This window comes from Polypterus senegalus, chromosome 13 (assembly GCF_016835505.1).
Source record: "Polypterus senegalus isolate Bchr_013 chromosome 13, ASM1683550v1, whole genome shotgun sequence".
Classification (NCBI taxonomy): Eukaryota; Metazoa; Chordata; class Cladistia; order Polypteriformes; family Polypteridae; genus Polypterus; species Polypterus senegalus.
The window spans coordinates 26,748,390-26,772,240 of record NC_053166.1 but is presented as its reverse complement, the minus strand read 5'-3'; the positions used below and the strand labels follow the sequence as shown (position 1 = coordinate 26,772,240).

Below are 23,851 nucleotides of genomic sequence, written 5' to 3'. Positions count from 1 at the left end.
ACTCGGTTTTGTTTTATTTAGCTTTCCACTTCTCTCTCCAATGGGTTGAGAGTGTGCTCTATATTTAGATAAATATTGTTGATAAAACTTTTTGTCCCCAAGTGGAAAATCTGGCGTTTTACAGAAGCTCTTTAAATAAATAAATAAACACACAGTCTTTGGTCTGAACGCAGAAGAAAATTAAAAAGAAAACTCCTGACTTGGCAGTCCCAATTATGCAGATGTACTGCTGCTGGTATAATAGAGCCCCAGAATTGTCTTGTGGCACACTTCTGCTTAAATTTTTTTTTGGCTAAAAGTTCTCCATGTTAGTGTGTCAGAGAGAGAATGTGAAGCATTGTTCATAATGGCACTCTGCTAGTAACTCCAGGGGCACAAGAGTACATCCTATAACATAGCCTGCAACTGCACTGACCATCAGAGAGTTGTAGAAAATGCAAAGGATGTCACTGCCCACATTAAAGGAGAAAAAAGAGCCTGCTCTGCCCTTTCTTTTATAGTTCCATTGTGTTCTGATACCAGTCCAACCTGTCATTAATGTGGACCCCCAAATATTGTAGGAGTGCACCACCTCAACATCTACTTCCTGAGTAATGCCTGGACACAGAAGGTCTTTGGTGCAGTGAAAGACAATAACCATTTCCGTGGTTTTGTGGATGTTAAGATGTAGACAGTTCTCTTTGCACCAAGAAACAAAGTTCACCCCCTCACTTTTATGCTCTGTCTCATTGCCTTTATCAATACACTCCATACGTGTAGAATAATCTGAGCATTTCTGTAAATGACATGACCTGGTGTCATATTTATACTTGGAGGTACAGTATACAGAGTGAAGACTAAAGGATGCAGGGCTATTCCTTATGGTGCTTCAGTGTTGCTCACATCTGTATCATAAACACGTTATTGACTCTTACAAACTATGGTTAGCCTAAACAATCGTTCATTATCCAGGACACCACAGGTTAATCCACCTGTATATCTCTGACTTCACCTGTTAACAGGGATTGGCTGGATGGTATTGAAGGCACTGGATAAATCAAAAAACACAACCCTCATAGGACTGTCAGCTTTGTCCAGGTAGAATAAGCCTTGTGGAGCAGACAGATAATTGAATCTATCAATCCAATCTCCTTTTTATTACCTTGTTGATTTAATGGATCTTTCTTGAAATGATTGTAGCAGATAAGATTTATGTAAGTAAATGTAAGCTATTACACATTAGATGTGAATACAAAATGGGAGGTCTGATACTGGAACGCGAGAAGTACTTAGCGGTCGATAGTGATAGGTCTGCTACAACATCCAGACCTTGTACAGAAGCCATTAAGAAGGTTAACAGAAAGTTAGGTTACATAGCACAACGTGTAGAGGGCAAATCAAAGGAGGTTATGTGTAAGCTTTATATTGTACTGGTAAAGTTCACATAAAATATTTTGTGCAGTTTTGATTGTCTGGCAAAAAAAGCAAACATAGGCACACTAGAAAAAAGTCCAGAGAAAAGTGACTATACAGAATCTGGGACTGAGAGCTATGAGTTGAGAAAGATTAAAAGAGATGACCAACAGCAGCATTTATTTATATAGCACATTTTCATACAAGCAATGTAGTTCAGAGTGCTTTGCAAGATATCAAAGGGAAAGTTACAAATAAAATTAGGCAATAATATTAAAGATAAGTAACAAAGAGAGGAAAAAAAATATTCTAAACAATTTTTAAAATGGATAAATATCGACTAGAAGACTAGTGTCCTTATATACAGCGTGATGATGCAAGTCTCTAAGGATGAGCTTGGTGATAAGGTCAAGTGGCTGGGAGGACAGGACAAAAAAAACTCCCGTTAGGCTGGAAAAAAAAAAAAAAATCTACAGGGGTTCTAAGGACAAAATATTACCTATTGTAGCTTCTACTGGGCATTCTACCTAACATAAATTTTCATACATTAGGTGCTCTTTGTTTCCAGGCTTCACATGTTTGATTTATTGAAGTTGGTCTAATGAAAAGTTGGGGCACCCGCCTTTATTCTTTGATCACAGGTGGCTGCATGGTGTCTTCATCAGGTGGTGGTGGCGGTGGCAGCGGCGTACATCAGTACAGTAGAAACAGAAAAGACAGCAGAGAAAAGTAGACATTAGTAAGGATTGTAGATCCCTGAAGGATAGGCTAATTCTCTGCCCATTATTAGTAATGCATCTAAAATGGACTGTATTTATGAGAAAGACAAATTAAAATAATGGGTATTAAGCAGTTTTTTTTTTTTTTTTGTTTGTTTTTTAATGTCCCACAGCATTAGCCTGGCAAATGTCAATTGTAATTATAAGCAGACCACCATTAGAAGATCTAAGGTTATGACCTAAAGTGTATGGGGACAGGCATTCTAAAATATAGGACAGAGCAAGATTTAAGGCTTTCTAAACCATTAGTAGTAGTATTTTAAAGTCATTTCTGAATGACACAGGAAGCCAGTGTAACAACACTAAAACTGGTGAGATGTGCTCAGATTTTCTTTTTCTAGTTAAGATTCTGGCTACTGCATTCTGCACTAATCGCAACCAATTGATGTCTTTCTTAGGTAGTCCTGTAGGAGAGCATTATAGTAATCTAGCAGTCTAAAAACAAAAGCGGCAGCACTCCGCAAACTCCATGACGTCATCAGCACCTTAGAGACGGCTCATCCCGATGCTGTTTTTATTGTAGCTGGAGACTTTAATCAGTGCAATTTACAGGTTTACAGCAACATAAACTGTGCATACAGGGCTGCACCCTGCCCCTACTTCAGACAATCGGATCACGTCTCACTGTTCTTGTACCCAGCCTACAGACAAAGGCTGAAACAAATCAACCCTATCATTAAGCAAGTTAAACTTTGGACCCCAGAGACTGAGAGCACCCTGCAGGACTGTTTTGCTCAGACAGACTGGGATGTGTTTAGGGTTGCAGCCACTCTAGAGGAATCTTCTATCGGCATACAGGACTATGCTGAGTACGTGACTGGGTACATTAGCAGCTGTGTTGACAACATCGTGCCCACAATACCAGTCAGAAAGTACCCCAACCAGAAGCCCAGGATAAACAGTCAGGTACATCACATGGTGCGTGCTCGCTCTATTGCATTTAGATCAGGCACTGAGACGGAGTACAAAGCTACGAAGTACAGAATAAGAAAAGCCATTACAGCAGCCAAGAGGCAGTACAGAGAAAAGTTTGAGGGCTTCTATTCTACTGCTGACTCTGGATGTATGTGGCAGGGCATACAGGACCACCACCAGCACAATCAGCTCCACATACAGTCTGCTGGATGATCTCAACACTTTCTACACCCACATTGAGGCATCCAGCAGCAGCACAGAGTGGAAGCGCACACACACACCTGAACCACACAACTCCCCTCCACTCCCCCAACGGTCTCTTCAGATTAGGTAAACAAAATACTAAGGAAAATTGACCCCCGTATGGCAGCTGGACCAGACAACATCCCTGGGTGGGCTCTCAAAGCATGTGCCAACGAGCTGGCTGATATTCTCTGCTCCATCTTCAACCTTTCCCTCAGTCAGTGCATCGTTCCGTCCTGCTTTAAGACTACGATCATCGTCCCCCTTGCTAAAAAAAAGCCCACCCACCTGCCTGAATGATTACAGGCCGGTAGCACTCACTCCAATAATCATGAAGTGTTTTGAGAGAGCGGAGCAGGCCCACATTCAGAGCAGCATACAGGAAACTCTGGACCCCTGCAGTATGCCTACCGGCCCAACAGGTCCACCTCAGATGCTATCGCGGCCGCACTACATTATTCCCTCTCCCATCTGGAGAACAAAGACTCCTACATCAGGATGCTCTTTGTTGACTACAGCTCCGCCTTTAACACAGTTATCCCCCATAAACTCGCCCATAAACTGGCTGCACTTGGTCTGCACCCTACCCTCTGTGACTGGCTCCTAGACTTTGACTGGCAGGCCCCAGTCTGTCAGGATTGATAATATGATTTCAGCCACCATTATCACAAACACAGGCACCCCACAGGGATGTGTCATCAGCCCCATCCTCTACACCCTGTTCACCCACGACTGTGTCACCTCCCACAAAGATAACATCATCCTAAAGTTCGCAGACGACACCGCAGTGATTGGATGCATCACTGGTGGGGATGAGGCGGCCAACAGGATGGAGGTGGACAATATGGTGTCATGGTGTGAGGACAACAACCTCAACCTCAACACAGACAAAACAAAGGAGATGATAGTGGACATGAGGAAAGGGAGGAGACCTCAGCCGCCACTGTTCATCTGAGGGCTTGAAGTTGAGAGGGTGAGCAGCTTAAAATACCTGGGTGTCTACATCAGTGAGGTCCTCACTTGGACTCTAAACACCACACAGCTCGTCAAGAGGGCTCAACAGTGGCTGTACTTTCTAAAGAGGCTGAGGAAGTTTGGTATGTCGACTTAAGATCTTCAACAACTTTTACAGCTGCATTTTTGAGAGCATCTTGACCAGCTGCATCACCATTTGGTACAGCAACACTACTGCTATGGACCGAAAAGGCCTGCAGAGAGTGGTAAAGACTGCTGAGAAGATCACCTGGATCCTACTGCCCATTCTGCTGAGAATCTACAACTGCAGAGTCCGCAGGAGAACTTCCTCGATCCTCTTGGACCCCACCTATCCCCAAAATGAACTGTTCTCACTTCTACCCTCAGGCAGGAGGTATAGAAGTATGAAATACAGGACTTCCAGGCTAAAGAACTCTTTCTTTCCCAAGGCCATCAGACTCCTAAATAACTGACTGGAGTTTATAACCAAGGTTCACATCGTTCTGTCTACCTCGCACAACTTTATTTGACTCGTCCATCCACACCTACCTGCACAATTACACTTTATATTTCTATTCTGTTTTTATACTTTATGCTGCCTCTGTTATTATCTGTCTGCTACTTATTATTTATGTCTATCTTTATACGTTGGTTTTGTCATTTGGTGTGGACAGCAAAGAAAAAATTTCATTGTACAGGGAAACATGCTTCCTTACTGTGCACATGACAATAAACTTTGAACTTGAACTAAAGTTTAGGTCTGAGTCAATGACATCCCCTAAATTCTTTACCTCTGCCTTGACTTTTAAATCTAAGGGATCAAGTTTATTTCTGATACCATCGTCATTTTCATATTTGCCATCACTAAGATTTCTACTTTCCATATTTTGTTGGAGAAAGTTTCTACTCATCCAATCAGAAATACTGCTAAGACATTTGGCAAAGAGCCAAGAGCATCAGGATCATCAGGCACTATCGATAAATTCAGTTGTGTGTCATCTGCATAGCTGTGTTAGTTCACATTGTGCTTTGAAATAATATGACCTAATGGAAGCATATAGACTGAAAAAACCAGCTGACCCAGAATAGATCATTGTGCTACACCATATATAATATTGTGCATCTCTGAAGTGCAATCACCACAACTAACATAGAATTTACTACCTGTTTAGTAAGACTGAAACCAATTTAAGATGCTGCCTGAGAAGCCCACCCATTGTCTAAGGCATTTTATAAGAACACTGGTATGTGGTGTCAAATGCTGCTCGGTCTAAGAGAACAAGAAAAAATATACAGCCTCAGTCTTCATTAACCTGCAAATCATTTACTACTTTAAACGGCGCATTTTCTCTATATGATTTGTTCTAAAACCTGTTTATTCAAATAATCATTTAGCTGATTAAATACTGTCTCTTTTAGAATTTTACTTAGAAAAGCAGGTTAGAAATTGGCCTAAAGTTATCAAAGACGGAGGGGTTGAGGTTATTTTTCTTGAGCAAGGGTTTAACAACTGCGATTTTTAGACAGTCAAGGAAGAGCCCGTATCTAATGATGAGTTCACTATGTCAAGAACACCATCAATTAGGACCTCAGAAACTTCTTTGTAAAAGCCTGTTAGTACTGGGTCAAGGGTGCAGGTGTGGGGTTTCAGCTGAGGAAATTATTCTACGCAGTTCGAATGAATCTATTCCAGTGAAAAAATTTTACTCGTTTTAAAGGACATGCTAGGGTTCAACGGAAGTAACTTAGGGAGCATGTACTATATTATTTCTAATATAATTTATTTGTGTTTTTAAAAAATACAGCAAAATCCTAACAAGTTTCACCAGTAGTTTTTAGGAGGCATTCCATTGAGTAAGCAAGGTTTAGAAGACGATCAATAGTTGAGAATTTAACTCTTGTATTACTAGCATTATCATTTATAATTTCGGAGAAATAGGACTGCCTCTCAAGGCGGACTATGTTGTTATATTCAGTTATTTTTTGCCTTCAGTATTTCATACTGGACTGTCGGGTTAGTTTTTCCATTTTATGAGCCTTTTCAGCCTAAGCAAGTAGAGGGGGGAAAAAAAGGTGTTATAATTGTAGTTTTTAAAATTGTGAAAGGATCTAGTGCAGTGGATCCAGGCTGTTACTTTAAATGGATTTCACAGTTGAAAAATTGTTGAATGTAAGTTTCACCCATATATTAGTTTTTTTTTCTCACACAGAGAGCCATAAACATGGAAAATGTTTCCAAGCAGTGTGGTAGACAGTATGACTTTTGGTATTTACAAAACTAAACTTGATGTTTTTTGGAATAATAAAGTGGATAAGATTGACAAGCTTTGTATGGTTGAATGGCTTCTTCTTGTCAAAATGTTTCTAAAATTAGCACCTGAATGTAATGAATGCAAAATACACAAGTGATGGATTCCAAAAACATCTGTAACCTGTCTTATACATTGTTTACAGAAAGAAGTTCGGTAAAGTATTAAATTGAAAATCAAAGGTAAACTAATGTTGTGATGTAGCTGTGGTTGTTTGAATGGAGTCACCCAAAATGTGAAACCTCCTGTAATTTACATTTCATTTTACAAGCTAAGAATTTGCATAGCCCTTCTTAATTGTGGTGCTGCTTAAACTGACCTGTAACAAGGGTATTTATGCAAGTGAACATCTGTTGCTGTGAATGTGTTGTGGCCTAGTGGCTGTGGTGATACAATGGATGTCTGTTTCTTATGTGTCGGCTGCCTCCAGCCATCTTTAAGAAACAGTAAATAGCTTGAGTGAGGTGAAGACATCCATCTTCCATCATTTCTGTGACTTGGACTTTGCAAGCTGCACCTTCTGCCCTACACTACTCACTACTCTTTGTGTTGCTTTTGATTAGTAAGGACACAGTTACCCTGCTACAACCCAGATACAACTACAGCAAAAGTTAACTTAAAACACACTTTCACTGCAATCTGACAGACTTTTTAGAAGTTCCTTGCTTTTCTGTACTTGAACGTCTTTGCTGTATATCAGGATTTTATTGTTTATTTATAAGATGTTAACAGTTTATCTTTTTTTTTCACTGTCCTAACTTGTCAAGAGTTTTCTTGCTGTTCTCCAACACCTTGAATTTATGGATGTTAAATTGCATTTCAAAACATTTAAAACATTTGGGGTCAACCTGCTACAAGGGGAAAAAAAAACTTTCACCAATAGACAAAGGAACTTCTCAGAGTTTAATATTTAATGAAAGAAACAAAATGTGTTTCCTATAATTCCGGAGTGTGGCTGTTTGACTGTCACCCTTGGGGATTTAGTTTTTATTGTGTACAGTGCCTTTGATGCTTTAAGCCACTCGCAGACTAAAAAATAACAGTCATAGACAGAAACATCGATAGAATATTTTTATCTAAAGGGTAGATAAAGTCACAGCAGAAAATAATTTAGACCTGCACATTTAGAACCATTGATAACAACTTTGGTACAATTAGTATAGTGCCTTAAAAGCCAGTCTCTTTGCTGCTCTTAGGCAATGTGATGGCCTTTCCAGCTTTGAAAGATGAATCGGATGAGTGAGGATTAGACAGATTTCTGTTTTAATTTTCTCGCTCATTTATAATCTGTTTTATTTTTCAATCCTCCATTTAAATAATCAGACAATTGCATCAGCTGCTGATTCTTTAAATGGTTTAGAGAGAATTGCTGATGGCACTGCCGGATACTCCTGCTATCCCCAGTATACAGTAGTTATACAGGACTTAACATTAGTCCATAAATTTTTGTTCCATAGTGTTCTTTGCTGTCTCCAAGTGATTTGTAAAGCTGCTTACTGAAGCTGCATCCTGCTATCCTGTAACAATCTCTTATGCCTAGGGCAGTGAAAGAAAGAATGAAAAATGACAGGCCACTGTGATACCACTCCATTCTCTTAGGAGTCAGTTAATACTGCTGCTGCTGCTGCTACAACAGTGCATCGTCTGCCTGCACTTCACTCCCAATTACTTCAGCACTGGCAGAAATAGCTACATGTCATGCTGTGACTAGCGACAGCAGGAGACGGTGAATCAACATTAATGTTGTATGTTTGTTCTGATTAAGAATACCTGCTGAAAGACAGATAGACCTATGGATGGGTACATAGGTAGATAGTAATTTATGTGTCTCAAGGGAGCAAATTAGGTTTTGCAGAAGCTCAGGAAATATTATAACAAACAATAACAACCTCCCTTAAACTTGCACAAGAATTACAGAAAAGTAAAAACTTCAAAGTTGGCTAAAGATAAGAGAACTGTTACAGTGAGGCATTATAAAGACATACTAGCAAATCATGGTTGTGAAAATTTCGCAAGAATAAAAGTGTTAATGAAATTATGATGATGGATAGAAGAACATCAGACATTACAGTAAGAGCAGATTAGTTTAATAAGTAGTGACTTGTGAGAGGACTCAACATTAGAAGTCGCATGGTTAGTATGGGATGTTGTTATAGTCACAACTGCATGATTATTTACAACACAAAGTGTAACATGAACAGGTTAACAGAACATATCGGATAAGAAGGGAAAAGCAGGGCACATGTAAGTCAGTATGTGTGAAGTGTGGCCGTCAGGTAATGTATAGTAATAATTGTCGGAAAACGCAATTTGTTGCGTAAACGTTATTGTCAGAAAAATATTCCCCAGTGTGTAACCTGCAAGTTCCTGTACGTTTAACCCAGGTTTCGATGTAACTGGAAAATGTAGTGTACAACTGGCCGTGGGTAAAAACAGGGCCTGGCAAATAAACTCTGGCGTTATTAAACATTTGTCCTTGTGACTTGGTGATAGTCATACAATATTCTAAATGAACGGGGAATTGCCTATGCTGTAATAGAAAGGGAATACCCTGTTTTGAGTTGTCAGTGCTGTAGAATCCCTGTAGTTTTTCCGGTGTAATGTTTCCCCTTGTCTGGCAGATTGCTGCTGCTCTTCAGAAAGGTTGTGTGTATAATTAGTTTTTTGTTCACTGTCTAGATGCAAGACTTGCTGCCGCTGATCTTCGGATAATGTCGCTCTGTGGTTTGTTATACATTGTCTGTCTTTTTTAAGGCACTTTGCCTGTGCTGGTTGGTCTAGGCATGATGTAGATGTTTCTGCTTCTGAATGTTGATGGTGCAAATGTAGGATTGCGAGACCATTTCTGTTGGTCGCAGGTAGGCTGTATGTGCCTTTTCATTTTATTGGGAGGCTTACATTGTAGTGAAGGAAAAAGGAGGTGTAAAATGGTAGTGTCATAATACAGTTTCGGTCAGTAACAAAGTATGCATCGAATAAACAGTCAAATACCACAGTCGATAATTGGTCACATTGAAGAATTGATGACTTGAAGATAAGCCCAAGACTAAAACTCTGCCAGGAACACTGATTCCTCGCTATTGTTGTGGAAGAATATAGTAGTTGTGGCAACCATTGTCTATATTGAGCACGGACAGATACAAGCGAAATAATATAAGGATTGTTATAGGTATGAAAGAGCCTCAGTAGCGTTTGACATATTTCTGCTGAATAATTTATTGGCTCTTGACACTAGTGTGTCTGAAAGCGGATGTGCAGTATTGTTCATAATGGTCATCACTTTTGTCATTCATCACTCCTCCAATACTACCTCCAGTGAGTACAGCCTTCTTAATTAGCTTGTTATTCGGTGGGCGTCTCTTGGAGTGATGTTACCAGCCCAGCACACCACAGTTTGTGCCCATCACAGAGTTGTAGGACATGTAAAGGATGTCATTCTCCACATTAATAGAATAAAGTAAAATTAAGAGTCTTCTTTGCCTTCTTATATAGTTCCTCTATATTACGAGATCAGTCCAACCTGCCACAGATGTGAACCCCCAAGTAGTTGTAGCAATGCACCACCATATGACCATATGTTGGAATACGCCATGGACCTTAGTAGTAGGATATTCATCCTTTTGGTTCTTCATATAAATATCTTTCATCCATACCTTCTCATAAGCCACATAGAGACAACAACTAACCCTGTTGACTGAGATGTTAGATTGTAAAGCATAAAGCCACTGGTTCAAAATCAACTTTTAAAGCCTACTTTATACAAGAGACATTTAAAACGTTTCTGACATCACTTTTTTACATAGTCACCTTTGTTTGCAATGCAATTTTCCCAGCATTGTATAAACTTTTTAATGCCCCATAACTACTCCTTTTCCCACCTTCAACATTTCCAGCGAAAATATAAAAGTGTGGAAACTTTTTGAACATCCCACGTATTTTGCATGTCTGAGCTGCGTTAAAGACTTTAGCTTTGGAGACATGCCCCTGTGCGCGACTAGTGCACATGCTGAAGTTCTTCTAAATATGTGGTGTGATGGATGTTGTGGCCATGTATCCAGAATGGGGAGGCTGATTATGTGGTGGCCAGAATGATGAATGAATGGTTGAATATGACACAACAGGTTATCAAAACACGAGGGAGACATGCAAAAACACGAAATATATCTGCTCATCATGTAGTCACAAGAATATTATAAATGCCCTTCCTTCGTCAGTGTTCGTCAATTGGTTTGACACTCCATTTTCTCCTTTTCTTCCTGTTGAAGCCAGTAATAGCAGACAAAACTCTTCCATTAACAGAGTCTTGCATCCTCTGCTGTGACATCGTTAGCTATGCCGCACTGACCAAACACTGTCATTTATTGACTAGAACATCAACATGGCAATTGAACAGGCTGCAATAAGTTATAAATGTGTTTTTGCTGCTCACCATACATATACTTGGCGCTGCTGTTTGTGCATTGACTTCATGCGGTAAGTGTAAACCAGGTTTAATTCTCTTTGTGACCTTGAGCAAGTCACGTCAAATTCCAGTGTTCCCTAATTCTAAATGTGGAAACTGTTGCAGTGTACATGTGGTTTGTAAATCCCATTAGCTAATAGTGTCAAACGACTGAGTTTATGCAAAGAAACGACAGTTAACAGACACAGGAAATGAGAAGATTACCCAGAAAAAAATGGGCACAAGGCAGGAAACCAACTGCAGGTCCTTAGACTGGGGTGGTGAAGAGCAAGCTAATTTTTCTTAGCACTATGTTGACTTAACCATGAACTGAATGCCCCAATCTAAATGCTTTACAATTACTGGATACTATCAATATAACCTGGAACTGCAGGTGGTTGCAAAACTGGAGCAAAAAAGGGCCTGTGTTCCTCTTATTAGTCAGTGCTGCTCATTGGATGTTCAAGATGACACAGATATGGTCTAAAGTGCAAACAAAAACTCCATATAGTCTACACTCCTGTGGGAACCTGGCAAACTTCACTTGACTAAGGAACATCCATTAAAAACAGCAGCATTAATGAAAAACACTGGGCAGGATATGGTGACAAGAAAATATCCAAGTCTCCGAATATCCCTTGGATTCCAGTTAAATCAATAATTATGAATCAGAAAGAGTACGGCACTGCTGTAAACCTGCCTAGAACAGGTTGTCCACAAAAACTGAGTGATCATGCAAGAAGGCGACAAGTGAGGGAGGCCACCAAGGGAGTCGCAGACCACAATTGCTAAGCTTGGAGAGACTGAGAAGGCAACTATTTCCTGGATGCTTTTACCACTCTTAGCTTAATGGGGGAAGTGGCAAGGACAGCAATCGCATGTGACATCTCGGCTACGTTTTGCCAGAAGACGCATGGGAGAAGGTTCTGTGGTATGATGAGACTAAAACTGAGCTAAACACTATTTTATACTGCCCATTATCAAAAAGGTGCCACCCCAACTGTGATGGATGGTGATGGCAGCATCGTGCTGTTTAGATGCTCCTCTGCAGTAGGGACTGGAGGCTGTTGTGGCTGCTGAAGGTGCATCTGTACTAACTTATGCAATCAACTATTTTTTGTTTTGTTTGTAAGTAATTTATACCACTTTGCAGAGATATGTTTTCACTTTGACATTGAAGAGTCTGTTTTCTGTTGCCAGTATCTGAAAAGCCAACTTAAATCAATTGTTATTCAGTGTTGTATAACCATACAATGTGAAGCTTTCCAGGGGGAGTGAATACTTCTTATAGGTACTGTATATATCTTTACAAAGCACCTTTCAGTGTGACTTGCATGTTTGCAGGTAGAGTAACCGATGAATCAGTAGGAGATGTGAAACTCTAAGGTCTAATCAAAAGAACAGGACTACTTATACGACATTTAGTGGACCAGAGAACTGAGAATGACCTGATGTTGGCATGAAAGAATAATGTAGAGATTAAAAGTTTGATGGATTGATGCATTGTGCCCTGGAGCTCTACACATAAGGCGGTTACAGCCTCGGCTGTTAAATTGCTTGAAAGAAATCCATTTAAGGGTAAACATCCTAGGAGTTAAGACCAAGGATTAGGAGAAAGTGATTTTTATTTTAATTTACGAACTGAAATCACAAACGGTTTGTCAACGTGATGAGATTGTGAAATGGGGGCATTTCGTTTCTGGTCACTTGAGCCCTTTTAACTCGCAACGTGATGAACTCCTCACCAATTGTGAGATTCATTGTTTTGGTCACTGAAAACCTGCCTGAGTCGAGCTTCTAACCTGATGTAGGATTTATATAGCATCCCTGCAGTAATTAAAACTAACACATTAGTCTCTTTAATCCTCTGAATAGCCGAAAGAGGTTACAGTGGAATTTGGAACTTTTTGCCAGCCTTGTTAGTCTATATAATGTTTTATAGGCACTAATTATTCACATCTGCCATCAGTATTGTGTGTTGACCCAGTTAGTCTGTTGCTGCTTTTGACTAATTGTTTAAGACTTGTGGAGGCCCAGAGCTTTCAGGTGACTGTTGACATTCTCTGCTGACTCTGAAATAACCCCCTGGAAGGTTGTTTTACAGCATTAGCCCCCTACCTTATCTTTGTATTCACATGGCAGTTTCTGTGTTTCAAAATGAATGGTGTCCTTAAGTGCTTTTGCTGGATACTGGAGTGTTTGTGGTTCAGTACAATGTGATGCTGAAATGAGGAGGAAGTGGGTTATGAAAATGGGGGATTTGATAAAGTTTTGGTTTCTTCATGTGCCATTTGATGGCTTTTTGTTCATGTGATTTGAACATTGAAGTCTGATCATAAGTAAGGAATGGATTTTGTTTTTTGGAGCCTGTGTCTTTTGAATTTCATGCTATGTGGTTAGTTTACTAGAAGACATAAGTTGCTTGTGAAAGTTGTTTCTGAGAGTTAATTTGTTTAGCTCCAGCACTCACTTCACTTAAACCCATCCTTTCACTGTCATTTTCTTTTGACTCAATAACGGCACTATCTTTGCAAGAAGCTCTTTCATCTTGTGACTTGAGTTTGTGCCTCCTGATTGCATATGCTACAGACCGCAAGAGTGCAGTAATCACATGCGACACATTGACATGCTGCAGAGAATAAGTCCGTGAGAGAGCAGGCTCTTTTCTTCTAAAGAGCTTACTTCTTCAGTGACTCTTTATTAATCTGCCATCTTCTTTAAGCCATCTGTGCAATTGGTGTGGGGGGCGGGGGGTGGGGTAGGTCATTAGGTCAGTGTAATAGAGTGAGCAGCCTACTCCTTGCCCTTTATATTAAAGAAACTGGAGATGCCACGTGTGTCTGGTTGCTCGTGCATGAATAGCAATGCGCCAAGGCTGCATCAAGAATGTGGGTGTATTAATTTGCTTGGACATGTACTACATCGGAGGATGGTGGCAACTTACTTGAATTCACACAGTCACTTAGGGAGCAGAATGAAACAAGATAAGTTAAACAAAGTGAACAACAATGCAATGTGATGTCAAAAATGTAATAAAATAGACCAGGCTCCCCACCTTGCTACTGAATGCAGTAGAAAAAAAAAACTAGTGTATGCGATTTGTTTAAGCCAGTAACCCTCCACTGTTCTACACTACACTGCAGTGCCTCCTTCCTTTTGTCATTATAGGCGATGTGGTGGACGTTTACCAGCGGGAGTTCCTGGCCTTGAGAGAGCGACTTCATTTAGCAGAGCAGGAAAACCTGAAGCGCTCTAAGGAGCTTAATCTCGTGCTGGATGAAATTAAGAGGGCTATTGCAGAGAAGCAGGTGTTGCGTGACATCAACCGCACCTGGAGCAACCTTTCAGGTAACAAAGTGGTCTGGGCTTTAATGAGCACTGTTGGGGTTCTGAGTTACTGTCCTGTATCTGAAATGTACAACTGCTGGAAGCACCTCAACTAATATCTAATGCAGAGGTCTTGTTTCTTTTACAGATGAAACAAAACTTAAGTTGTGGAATGTCACCAACAAAAATGTCCTGCAGTTGCCCAGCATCTTCCAGCACCTGCCACACCTGCTGGCTAAGGAGAATAGCCTGCAACCAGCTGTTCATGTGGGCCAAGGCAGGACTGGTGGTAAGGGTCACCCATAGTGTGCTTCTCTAGCATGTTAAGAACTGGCTATTGGTATTTTGTTATATTTGTCCTTTGCCATGTTTGAAGTTATTTTTTCCTCCTTACTTATGTAGTGCTTTCTGTATCAACAGTGTCCATTGTGATGGGGATCCCCAGCGTTAAGAGGGAGGTGCACTCCTACTTAACAGACACCCTTAATTCTTTGATGGGGGAGTTGTCTGCCACTGAGAGGGAAGACTGTGTTATTGTGGTGCTGATTGCAGAGGTGAGGAGCTGACAAGTGGATGAGAGGGGAGGGCAACAGACTCTTGGTCAAGGCAGGAAAACCACAAACAGTGTCCATACGTGGGGGTTGCTAACTATTGCCTCACCCTTTCTATTTGAATAGAGGATAAATAAATATAGAAATGCCTGTCTGTGCTATCAAAAGCTGGTTAATTGGCCAAGAGCCCAGTTGCAAATTCATGTTTTAATCTTACTTGATTTATTATATTTCTCTTTTCTTTATTTTCATAACATTTTACCTTAATATGTAGCAGCCTTTAAAATCCGATTACGGCACTTTGATCAAATGAATTACAGAAATGTTATGCCATAGATAATCTACTGTTAAATGGGCCAGCAGTGCAAGGTTAATTGTAGTCTTGGGCCTCTTTGTGTGTGTGTTTTTTATTTATTTTTTTTTTTTAATTGTTTACCTCTGATTGCAGCTTAGCTTGTTGGTACTGATTAGTGTCTTGAAAACAATTCCAAAAAACTTGAATATATCAATTGTATTGTGACCACCTATATTACTTTATATATGTGTATGGATTCCTCTTGTTTTTATTATAAAGTTCTTCTTTTGGCCTCATTGCAACTACACCGTGCTAAAATGTATATAGAAACAGTACCTCAATTGTGAAGATAACAATATTAGAAAATTATGTTTGACATCATTCTATACCTGCTGTGTTGCCACTATTTCTGTTTATTAGACTGTGTATATAAGTGTGATTGCTTGCTTTGAAGGTGGGTTGGATTTTGCAATTCACCTGATGCTGCTGGAATAGACCCTGACCCCTCACAAACTGTGATGGACTGAGAGGGTTTGGAAAATGGATAGGTGATACAGTAAGCTGGTTATTTCACAAATATTTTTGTCAAGCCATATATCATTGTTAGTAAGCATAGTTGTAATGATGAAATGGAAAGAGCAGGCAACACATATAGGAATTCAATAAGGGAAGACAGATGGGGCAAATAAAAGTAGAAAAAGAGAAAGTAGGTGAGAAAAAAACTGTCAATAAAGATGAAGGGAGAGATTAAAAAGTCAGTTATTAAGACCTGGAAAAATATGTGATCCCAGTGTGAGAATGAGCTTAGCTACTTCTGCTACTTTTTCAAAAGAGTCTTTGTAGCCCTGTGAAAGAATACAAACAGGGAGATTAGTGTAGCTATGATGAAGGCATTTGATTTTAACAGCTCCTTGAAACAGCCTGCTAGTTGTCTCTCTGTTTCAACTACAGTATATAGATGGCTAGACATTCTTACAAGAAATGCTGTAAATATGAATTTTAGACTGGAAAGAGGCTTTGTTTTTAATATTGAATTCACCAGAGTGAAAGGGTACGAGGTTATGGATGGTGACATATTTGCACATCGCCCAACAGCTCCTGTTACATCTCGGAGTGTCTGATGAAGTGACCCGTGGACGAGAAATTTGCCTAGATTAAGTGGTCGAGGAAGGAGTTCGAGGAATGGATTCTAGTAAGCAAAGCAGTTGGGTGTTGGATTCTGCCTTTACATTAACATAAGGCAGTGAAATAATATATCTGTAAAAGAGGGCATGTGCAAATCAAATATTAAACTTACTGTTACATTTCGCCCATACTATGTGCCATTAGAGTTTTCTCAAATATTTTCAACAGTAGTTTACATATTGTTAGCTGTAACGGTTCTGGAAACTCTTCAGGAACTAGAAACCAAATCACTTGGCTATTTCAAACATGTGATGGTTGATTTTAATTTATTCAATCTGGAGTTGGTATTACCACTTTACCATCACCACATTATTATTAATACTAGAGGGGACAAAACACTACACAAGTGTTATGGAAATGTCCGTGGCATCTACATATCGCATAATAAAGCAGCCCTGAGTGCATCTGACTGACCACGTCACTATTCTTGTACTTCAGAAGTACAAACAGAAACAGAAACAAGAAAAAACAGCCATAAGATAATTACAAAACTGGTGCAAGGACAGTGTAGAGGAGCTGGAGGAATGCTTCTCCTGTACTGACGGGGATGTGCTGACATCCTCACCGTCACTGAATGAGGCCACTTACACTGTAATTGAATATATGAAATTCTGTGAGTCTGTGATTATTAAGGGAAAAAGGTGTCAAGGTGTGCCCCAAACAGTAAGCCATGGATCACTAAAGAAGTTAAAGCATTACTACTGGAAAAACAACGTGCTTGTCAAGAAAATAAGATAGAAGTAAAAACAATTTTACAGAAAATGATTAACAGGTTAATTAAACAAAATAAAAAGATGTATGAGGAAAAATCAAGAGGTGATTTAATGATAATGATCCAAATCAGGTTTGGAAAGGCCTAAAAATAATCACAGGACTGGGTTCTAACAAGAGTGTGAATTCTCCAGTAGGCAAAGACCAGAAACGTTTAGCAGATGAACTTCACTTTTTTTCCCAGATTTGGGAAAAAAAGTGATTTCAGCACCCAGAATGCAGAAGTAAAGGAGATGCTTTATAAAAACACCAGAAATTCTGCTGTGATAAGGTTCAGTTTAACTGAAGTGGAAAAAGGCTTGCAGCAGGTTAAAACAAACAGGGGCAGTGGGGTCAGATGGCATATCAGGTTGGCTCTTAAACTCCTGCTTTAAGCAGTTCTCTGCAGTTTTTCATTTACTTTTTAACTGGTCTCTGACCTGTGCTGTTGTACCTAAGCTGTGGGAACAATCAATTATTACCCTCGTTTCTAAGGTTTCCACCCCAAACTGTTTGTTTGAATGACTACAGACTGGTGGCACCCACCTCTATTCCAATGAAATGCCTTGAACATTTGGTGAAAAACATTTTAATGACAATAAGTATTTTCAAGATAACCACCAAGTTGCTTACTGTGCAAACAGAAGTGTGGAAGATACTCTGCCTGTTATTCTTGATCAGCCTGGTTCATATGCCAGAGCACTATTTTTGGATTTTTCTTCAGCATTCAATACAGTTCAGCTTTACATATTGATTGGGAAACTGAACAGTATGAATGTTAACCCATTTATCACATTGTGGATTCAGGACTTGCTTTAGAATCATTCACAAACAGTCAAAGTACAGGACACTTTTTCAAAAGTCATTCATTCAAACACAGGAAGCCCGCAGGGGTGTGTCTTTACTCTGAACACAAGTGACCTGAGACAAAACAATGACCACTGTTTCATTATCAAGTATGCCAATGACACTATGTTTATAGGACACATATCAGAAAAGGATTGAAAGCCACTGTCTGAATCAAGTGGACTGTATGGTAAACTGGAGCAATAAGAACTATCTGGCTCTGAATGTAAAAAAGACCAAAGAAATTGTATTTGATTTTAAAAGACAGAAATCTGTATGTTCACCCTTTGTTACTGGGGAGAGGTAGAAGCAGTGACTGAATATAATTACTTAGTACCTAACCTAGATAACATTCTTTACTGGAATACAAATACAATAAAAATATTCTTTAAATGCAATCAGTGTTTATTTTTCCTCTGTAAACTCAAACTGTTTAAAGTAGACCAGGGCATCATGTTGTTTTATCAGAGTATGATCCAGTCGTTTATCACTTTCAGTTTCATTGCCTGGTTTAGTAGTCTGACAAACCAGCATTTTAAAAAGCTCCAGCAGATTACTAAGCATGCAGTTACAGGTATTGGAGCTGATGTAGATGGTTTGGCTAGTGTGTGTCAAAGGACAATGCTAAAAAAAAAAACTGGAAATTATGTAAACTGATGACAGACTTCCATTACATGTAGAACTCAAGTTCAGTAAATGAGGAAGGATAGTTGCTTTGAAAACCCACACAAATTGCTCCAGAAAGTCCTTTCTTCCTTGTGCCATATGTACTTTTAATAAGGAATATTGGAGGAAAATGATTAAAGTTTGGTATGTATCCTATAACCATTTTTGTGTAAATATGCATTGTCAAACTGCCTTATCTTAACCCATCTTGTTTCTATTTGTTGGTTTTATTTCTGCCTGTTATTAGAAGCATCTGTGAAGGCACATTTCATGATTTTTTGTGTAAACATGACTAAATAAAGGAACCGTGACCACCATTTCATCTTTCGCCAACCCTGGCTTTGTTCTCTCCTATCTGTGTTACTTGCTCTTTCCTTTTCGGTTGCACACATGATGCTAGCTATATAGCCGAAACATTGTGTCTTTAACCTTCTTTCCTTTTCAGTGGGGAAATAGTAATAGTTTATTCTGGACTCCCACAGCAGTTTAAGTAAAATAATTATTTCTGTCTTCATCCTTAAATGCACTTCCCTTTAATTTCCATTGGTGTCCTTAAATGTGTCATTCACATTAGTGATTTAGGGTTGTTATTGTCATTTGTACAGAGTACAGTGAAACTCTTACTTGCATGTGCTAATCATCATGCAACCTGTCACTGTACTCCGCCACTAAATTTAGTGAGGATAGCTATAGTACCATACTTTAAAACTTTTCTTTTTCCCTTACCTAAAAAATCTTAGAACATACAGTATTTGTAAATGCATACACCAATGTTACCAATATAAGTCATCCATTTTTTAAATTAAAATATGATTGCAATTTGTATTTAAATGTAGGGAAAAATAAACAAAGGGTGATAACGAATTGAGAGATGTGACACAGGAAAGACTCTCTATAGGTGTATCCCAGGTTGAGATGAGATGTCAGACTGCATTGAATCAAAAATGTTTACTAACCAGGGAGAAACTGATAATATAAAACTATATTTTAAAAACATCTCCTGGGTCACCTGCAACAATAAATTAATACCCAGTGTTACCCAGGCTTGTGCCTCCTCCAGACCGCGAGGGGGCGTCCGTCCTGGTTATGTTGGGGGCCTCGGGTACAGGGCTTGGAAGCCCAACCCTGTAGGGGCCCGTGGCCACCGCCAGGTGGCGCCCAGGTGCCTGAGAAACCCTGGAGCCCAGCACTTCCACTACACCAGGAAGTGCTGGGGGGAAGACGACAGGGGACACCCGGATGGCTTCCGGGTGCGCAGCCGGCACTTCCGCCAAACTGGGGTGTGGCTAGGACTGATTGCCGGGAAGCAGCTGGAGCCCATCCGGGTTCCCATTTAAGGGGCCGCCTCCCTCCAGTCAGAAGCAAGAGTCGGGTGGAAGAGGACGGAGCTGAGAGAGAGGACTGGAGGCGGCCAGGAGAAAGGCATTGGACTTGTGAGGCCTGGACAGTTGGGGGAATCGGTGCAAGAGGCACTGGGGTTTGTGCACGTGAGCACTATTTGTGTAAATATTGTAAATAAACAAGTGTGTGGTGGAACCAACGATGTCTGTCTGCCTGTGTCCGGGTTCAAGTTCACACCAGTATGTCAGTTGTAAAGGTTTATGATTACCGAAACTGTCGCTTTTTTTTTTTTAATATAAGCTTGGAGCCAGCTCTGAGTGATGTACCTGTACAATACTCATCCTCAACAATACATGGCGATTTAGAGTCTCTAAATTACCCTAAAATGCACATCTTTGGGATATGCGAGGAGAGACCCCACAGGCCCTGGGTAAACCTGCAAAACCAACACAATGCCCAATATTTGAACCCAGGACTCTGGGGGTTTTATCAAAGCTAAGTCCCTTAGCCTCTAAGAATGGGACATCTCCTTTAAGGCATTGTTTGCTTTTCAGTGCTCAGCTTATAGTGCTGCTATGTCTTTTTTGGTAGCATGGTAGCCAGAACAGCATACAATACTCTTCTTACTGGTTCATTATACAGTTTGACTATAATGTCTCTTGATTTATATATTAACTTTTTTTTTACAGTATAACTGAACATTTTATATACCTTTTGAATTGCTGTTGGACATTTCCAAGAATAAGAAAATTATGTTGGTGTAATCTCCTTAATTCCTTTTCAGTGGTTGCCTTCTGTATGATGACATTGGTTAGCTTGAATCTATCATTGATGTCTTTTGTCAGCATGTAGCACTTTGCGTTACTATTTGTTAAATGAATTTCCCAACCATTTTTGGATTTTTGAAAATTGTCCAGGTCTCTCAATAGTTCAGACATATTCCTTTCTTTTTCTATTCATCTTTGGAACCTCATGTTTTGACATATAGCCCCAAACATTCCCATTTCTACCTCATCTGTCTTTCCTGAAAGATATTGGTAGCTATACATCATATTTCTCTAGATTACTGTTTATTTACCCATGATCCAGTAAACACTAATTCTCAAAATTAGAATCTTAAGTCAGTACTGTTGTCTTAAGTCCATATGTTTTGTTTATACATCACCTCAAGTAAATGTGTAATTATTTCAAAAGAGGAATTTTATGGTTTGTTATTTGTTTACATTTTTTTAGTTGAGCAGCCCTGTATGCCTTTATTTCAGTCAGTCTATTCTGCAAATTAAATTTTTTAGTGAAAACTGTTTTCATTGGTGGAGAAAACTAAAACCATCTTGTTCACATTATACCTTGAACTGTTCATTATGTTCTTATACTAGGATTTTAGCATGCAGCCTTTTTCCTCATTCTGAAAAAATGTATTAAAAATGATTCATTCGGTTAAAAGCTTATTTAAAATTTACTATAGAAAGTAACCTGAAGTGAATAGTAGAAAAGCTTTCAATTCATTTTAATTTTTGTTTAAATGTTCTTGGGATTGGAAAGGTTAATTTTCAAGGCACTAAAATCAAGTTCATTAAATATTTACAGCAAAAGCCAAATCCTTATTGAAAAATGTTTTAAGATCTATTCTCATCACCAAGGAGAACAGATCAGTAACTACAGGGAAATAGATACAGACAATAAAGATGAAGATGATTGTATTGAATAGCATGAAATGTGCATAGTGCAAAACAAAGCTATAAGGGCGTATAAATTATACAGCTTAAAAATAATTAAGTGTACATGGCAAAAGCAGGTAAATTGAGATAGCAAAAGTAACAGGACAATTAGGCATGATGCAGCAAATGAATACAGTATGGGGCAAGTAAGTTCAGATTTAATGGGAATTCAGTGACCTTATGGTCATTGGGAGAATAGTATTCCCGAAAGTAAGTGTAGTGTGTGGTAAGATTCTAGTCACATTTACCAGAGAGCAGAAATGAAAGCCGGATGAGCTGGAGGGCAAGCATCAGTAATGATGCATTCTGCTATCCTCAGACAATGGGTTAAGTAGATGCTATGAAGCTGTTGAAGATCAGCCCCATGACTTTGGAAGCACAGACAGTTCTTTAAAGGAGCTTGCAAATCTGGCAAGTGAGGTTTCCAAATCTTACCATGATGCATCCACTGAGGGTGCTTCCAGTGGTTCTGCAACAGAAGTTCACGGGTATTTAAGTACCCACTCCAAAGCTTTTTAGCCTCCTTCAGGTAGAACAGTCCTTGCCTTTTTAAGGATGTATGTGGTGTTGGCAAATTACAAAAGGCAGCTGGTGACCCAGAAACCTGAAGCTGCAACTGTCTAGGAGGGCGAGCCATTGATATAGAATGGAGCATGATTGCCTTTGTTGTTCTTGAAGTTGTCAAGACAAAGGAGGTTTTTGTCAGTTCAGGGAGAGGTTGTTGTCATAGTACCACACTATCCTGTATTTTAACTCCCTCCTACAGGCAGCTTCGCCATCATCACTGATTGATAAGACCAATCACTGTGGTGCTGTCCACAGACTTAATTATGCTAGCCTAATGTTACTCGATCATGTTTACTTTTATTGTAAGTTCTTGACCTCATGCTTTTTCTACATAGTAATAGGTGTACAGACTGTATAGCAGTGGGTTGAGGTAACATTTTTCAGATCTCTAATATTGGTGAACAATGTGGAGAAGTTCTTGGTTGCCAGTCCTCACTGACTGGTGTCTGTGTGTCAGGAAATCAAACACCCAGCCACAGAGAGAGCTGCTCAGTTTAAGCTTCAACACCAGACTGGGGCACACAATTGTGTCAAAGGCAGAGTTCTAGTCAATGAGTAGCATCCTGACATACAGTAGGTGGTGGTGTTCTCCATATGTCACAGAACATTGTGCAAGATGAGGGAGATGGCATCAAACATCATCCACAGATGTCTTACACCTCCATGCAAACTGTAGTTGATCTAGAATGGCAGGGATGTTTTGGTTAATGTGAGTCATGATCAGTTTCTTCAGACAATTAACCATGGAGATTAATCAGTCAGATCATCTAGGAGTGAGAGAGGGATGTCCATGGGCACAGCTGCCAAAGCTTTGTATCTTTGATGGCATAAAAATGTTTCCATTGGCAATGTGGATCACCACTGCCCAAGTCCTTCTCCAACCTTTTTTCATAATGTATCTTTGATGCGTGGTCAGACTTACCAAAGTGTGGACTTAGGATGAAGTTGTAAGTACCTTTAACTGTGGCTTTGCAGTGGTCAAGAGTTCCATAACCTCTGGTGGTGGCAGCTGACATGCTGGTAGAACTTGGGGAGGACTTTTTTGAGGTTGCAGTGGTTGAAGTCCCCAACAATAATGGAGATTTCTTACAAGTATTGGCTGTCTTGTTTACAGCTCATCCAGTGCAGTTTTATAGAATGTAAGCAACTGTGAGCAGTACTAAAGAAAACTCTGTCAGCAAGTAGAAAGGCTGGCACTCAATTGTCAGGTACTCTAAGACTAGCATAATGGACTGGGAGACCATTTCCATATCATTGCAATAAGAGCTCTTGATTAAAAAAAAAAACACACACTCCTTTTGTATTGCCAGTAGTCCTAGAATTGCTGTCCGAGAGGTACACAGAAAAGTCCTGAAGCAGAATGGCTGTGTCTGGGAGGTTTTGTCTTGGCCAAGTCTCAGTGAAGCAGAACATGCTGAATTCACTTAAGCTCTTTTATTGGCTGATCTGCCAGTGAAATTCATTCAGCTTGCTTTCCATGGATTGGAGGTTAACAAGCAGGATGGTGGAGATCGGAAGGCCAGTTCGGGTGCCACAGCAGCCTAGCTAAGA

At 39.7% G+C, this 23,851-nt stretch overlaps 1 protein-coding gene across 1 annotated transcript in view; it reads left to right on the top strand.

The window, feature by feature from the left end:
* The window catches only part of mgat4b (alpha-1,3-mannosyl-glycoprotein 4-beta-N-acetylglucosaminyltransferase B), a 111,939-nt gene that overhangs the window by 54,734 nt on the left and 33,354 nt on the right, over positions 1-23,851 (top strand). The window contains exons 2-4 of the mRNA XM_039775736.1: positions 14,223-14,402; positions 14,530-14,670; positions 14,802-14,935. Of these exons, the coding sequence (XP_039631670.1) occupies positions 14,223-14,402; positions 14,530-14,670; positions 14,802-14,935 (455 nt within the window). The remainder of the gene's footprint in view (positions 1-14,222; positions 14,403-14,529; positions 14,671-14,801; positions 14,936-23,851) is intronic.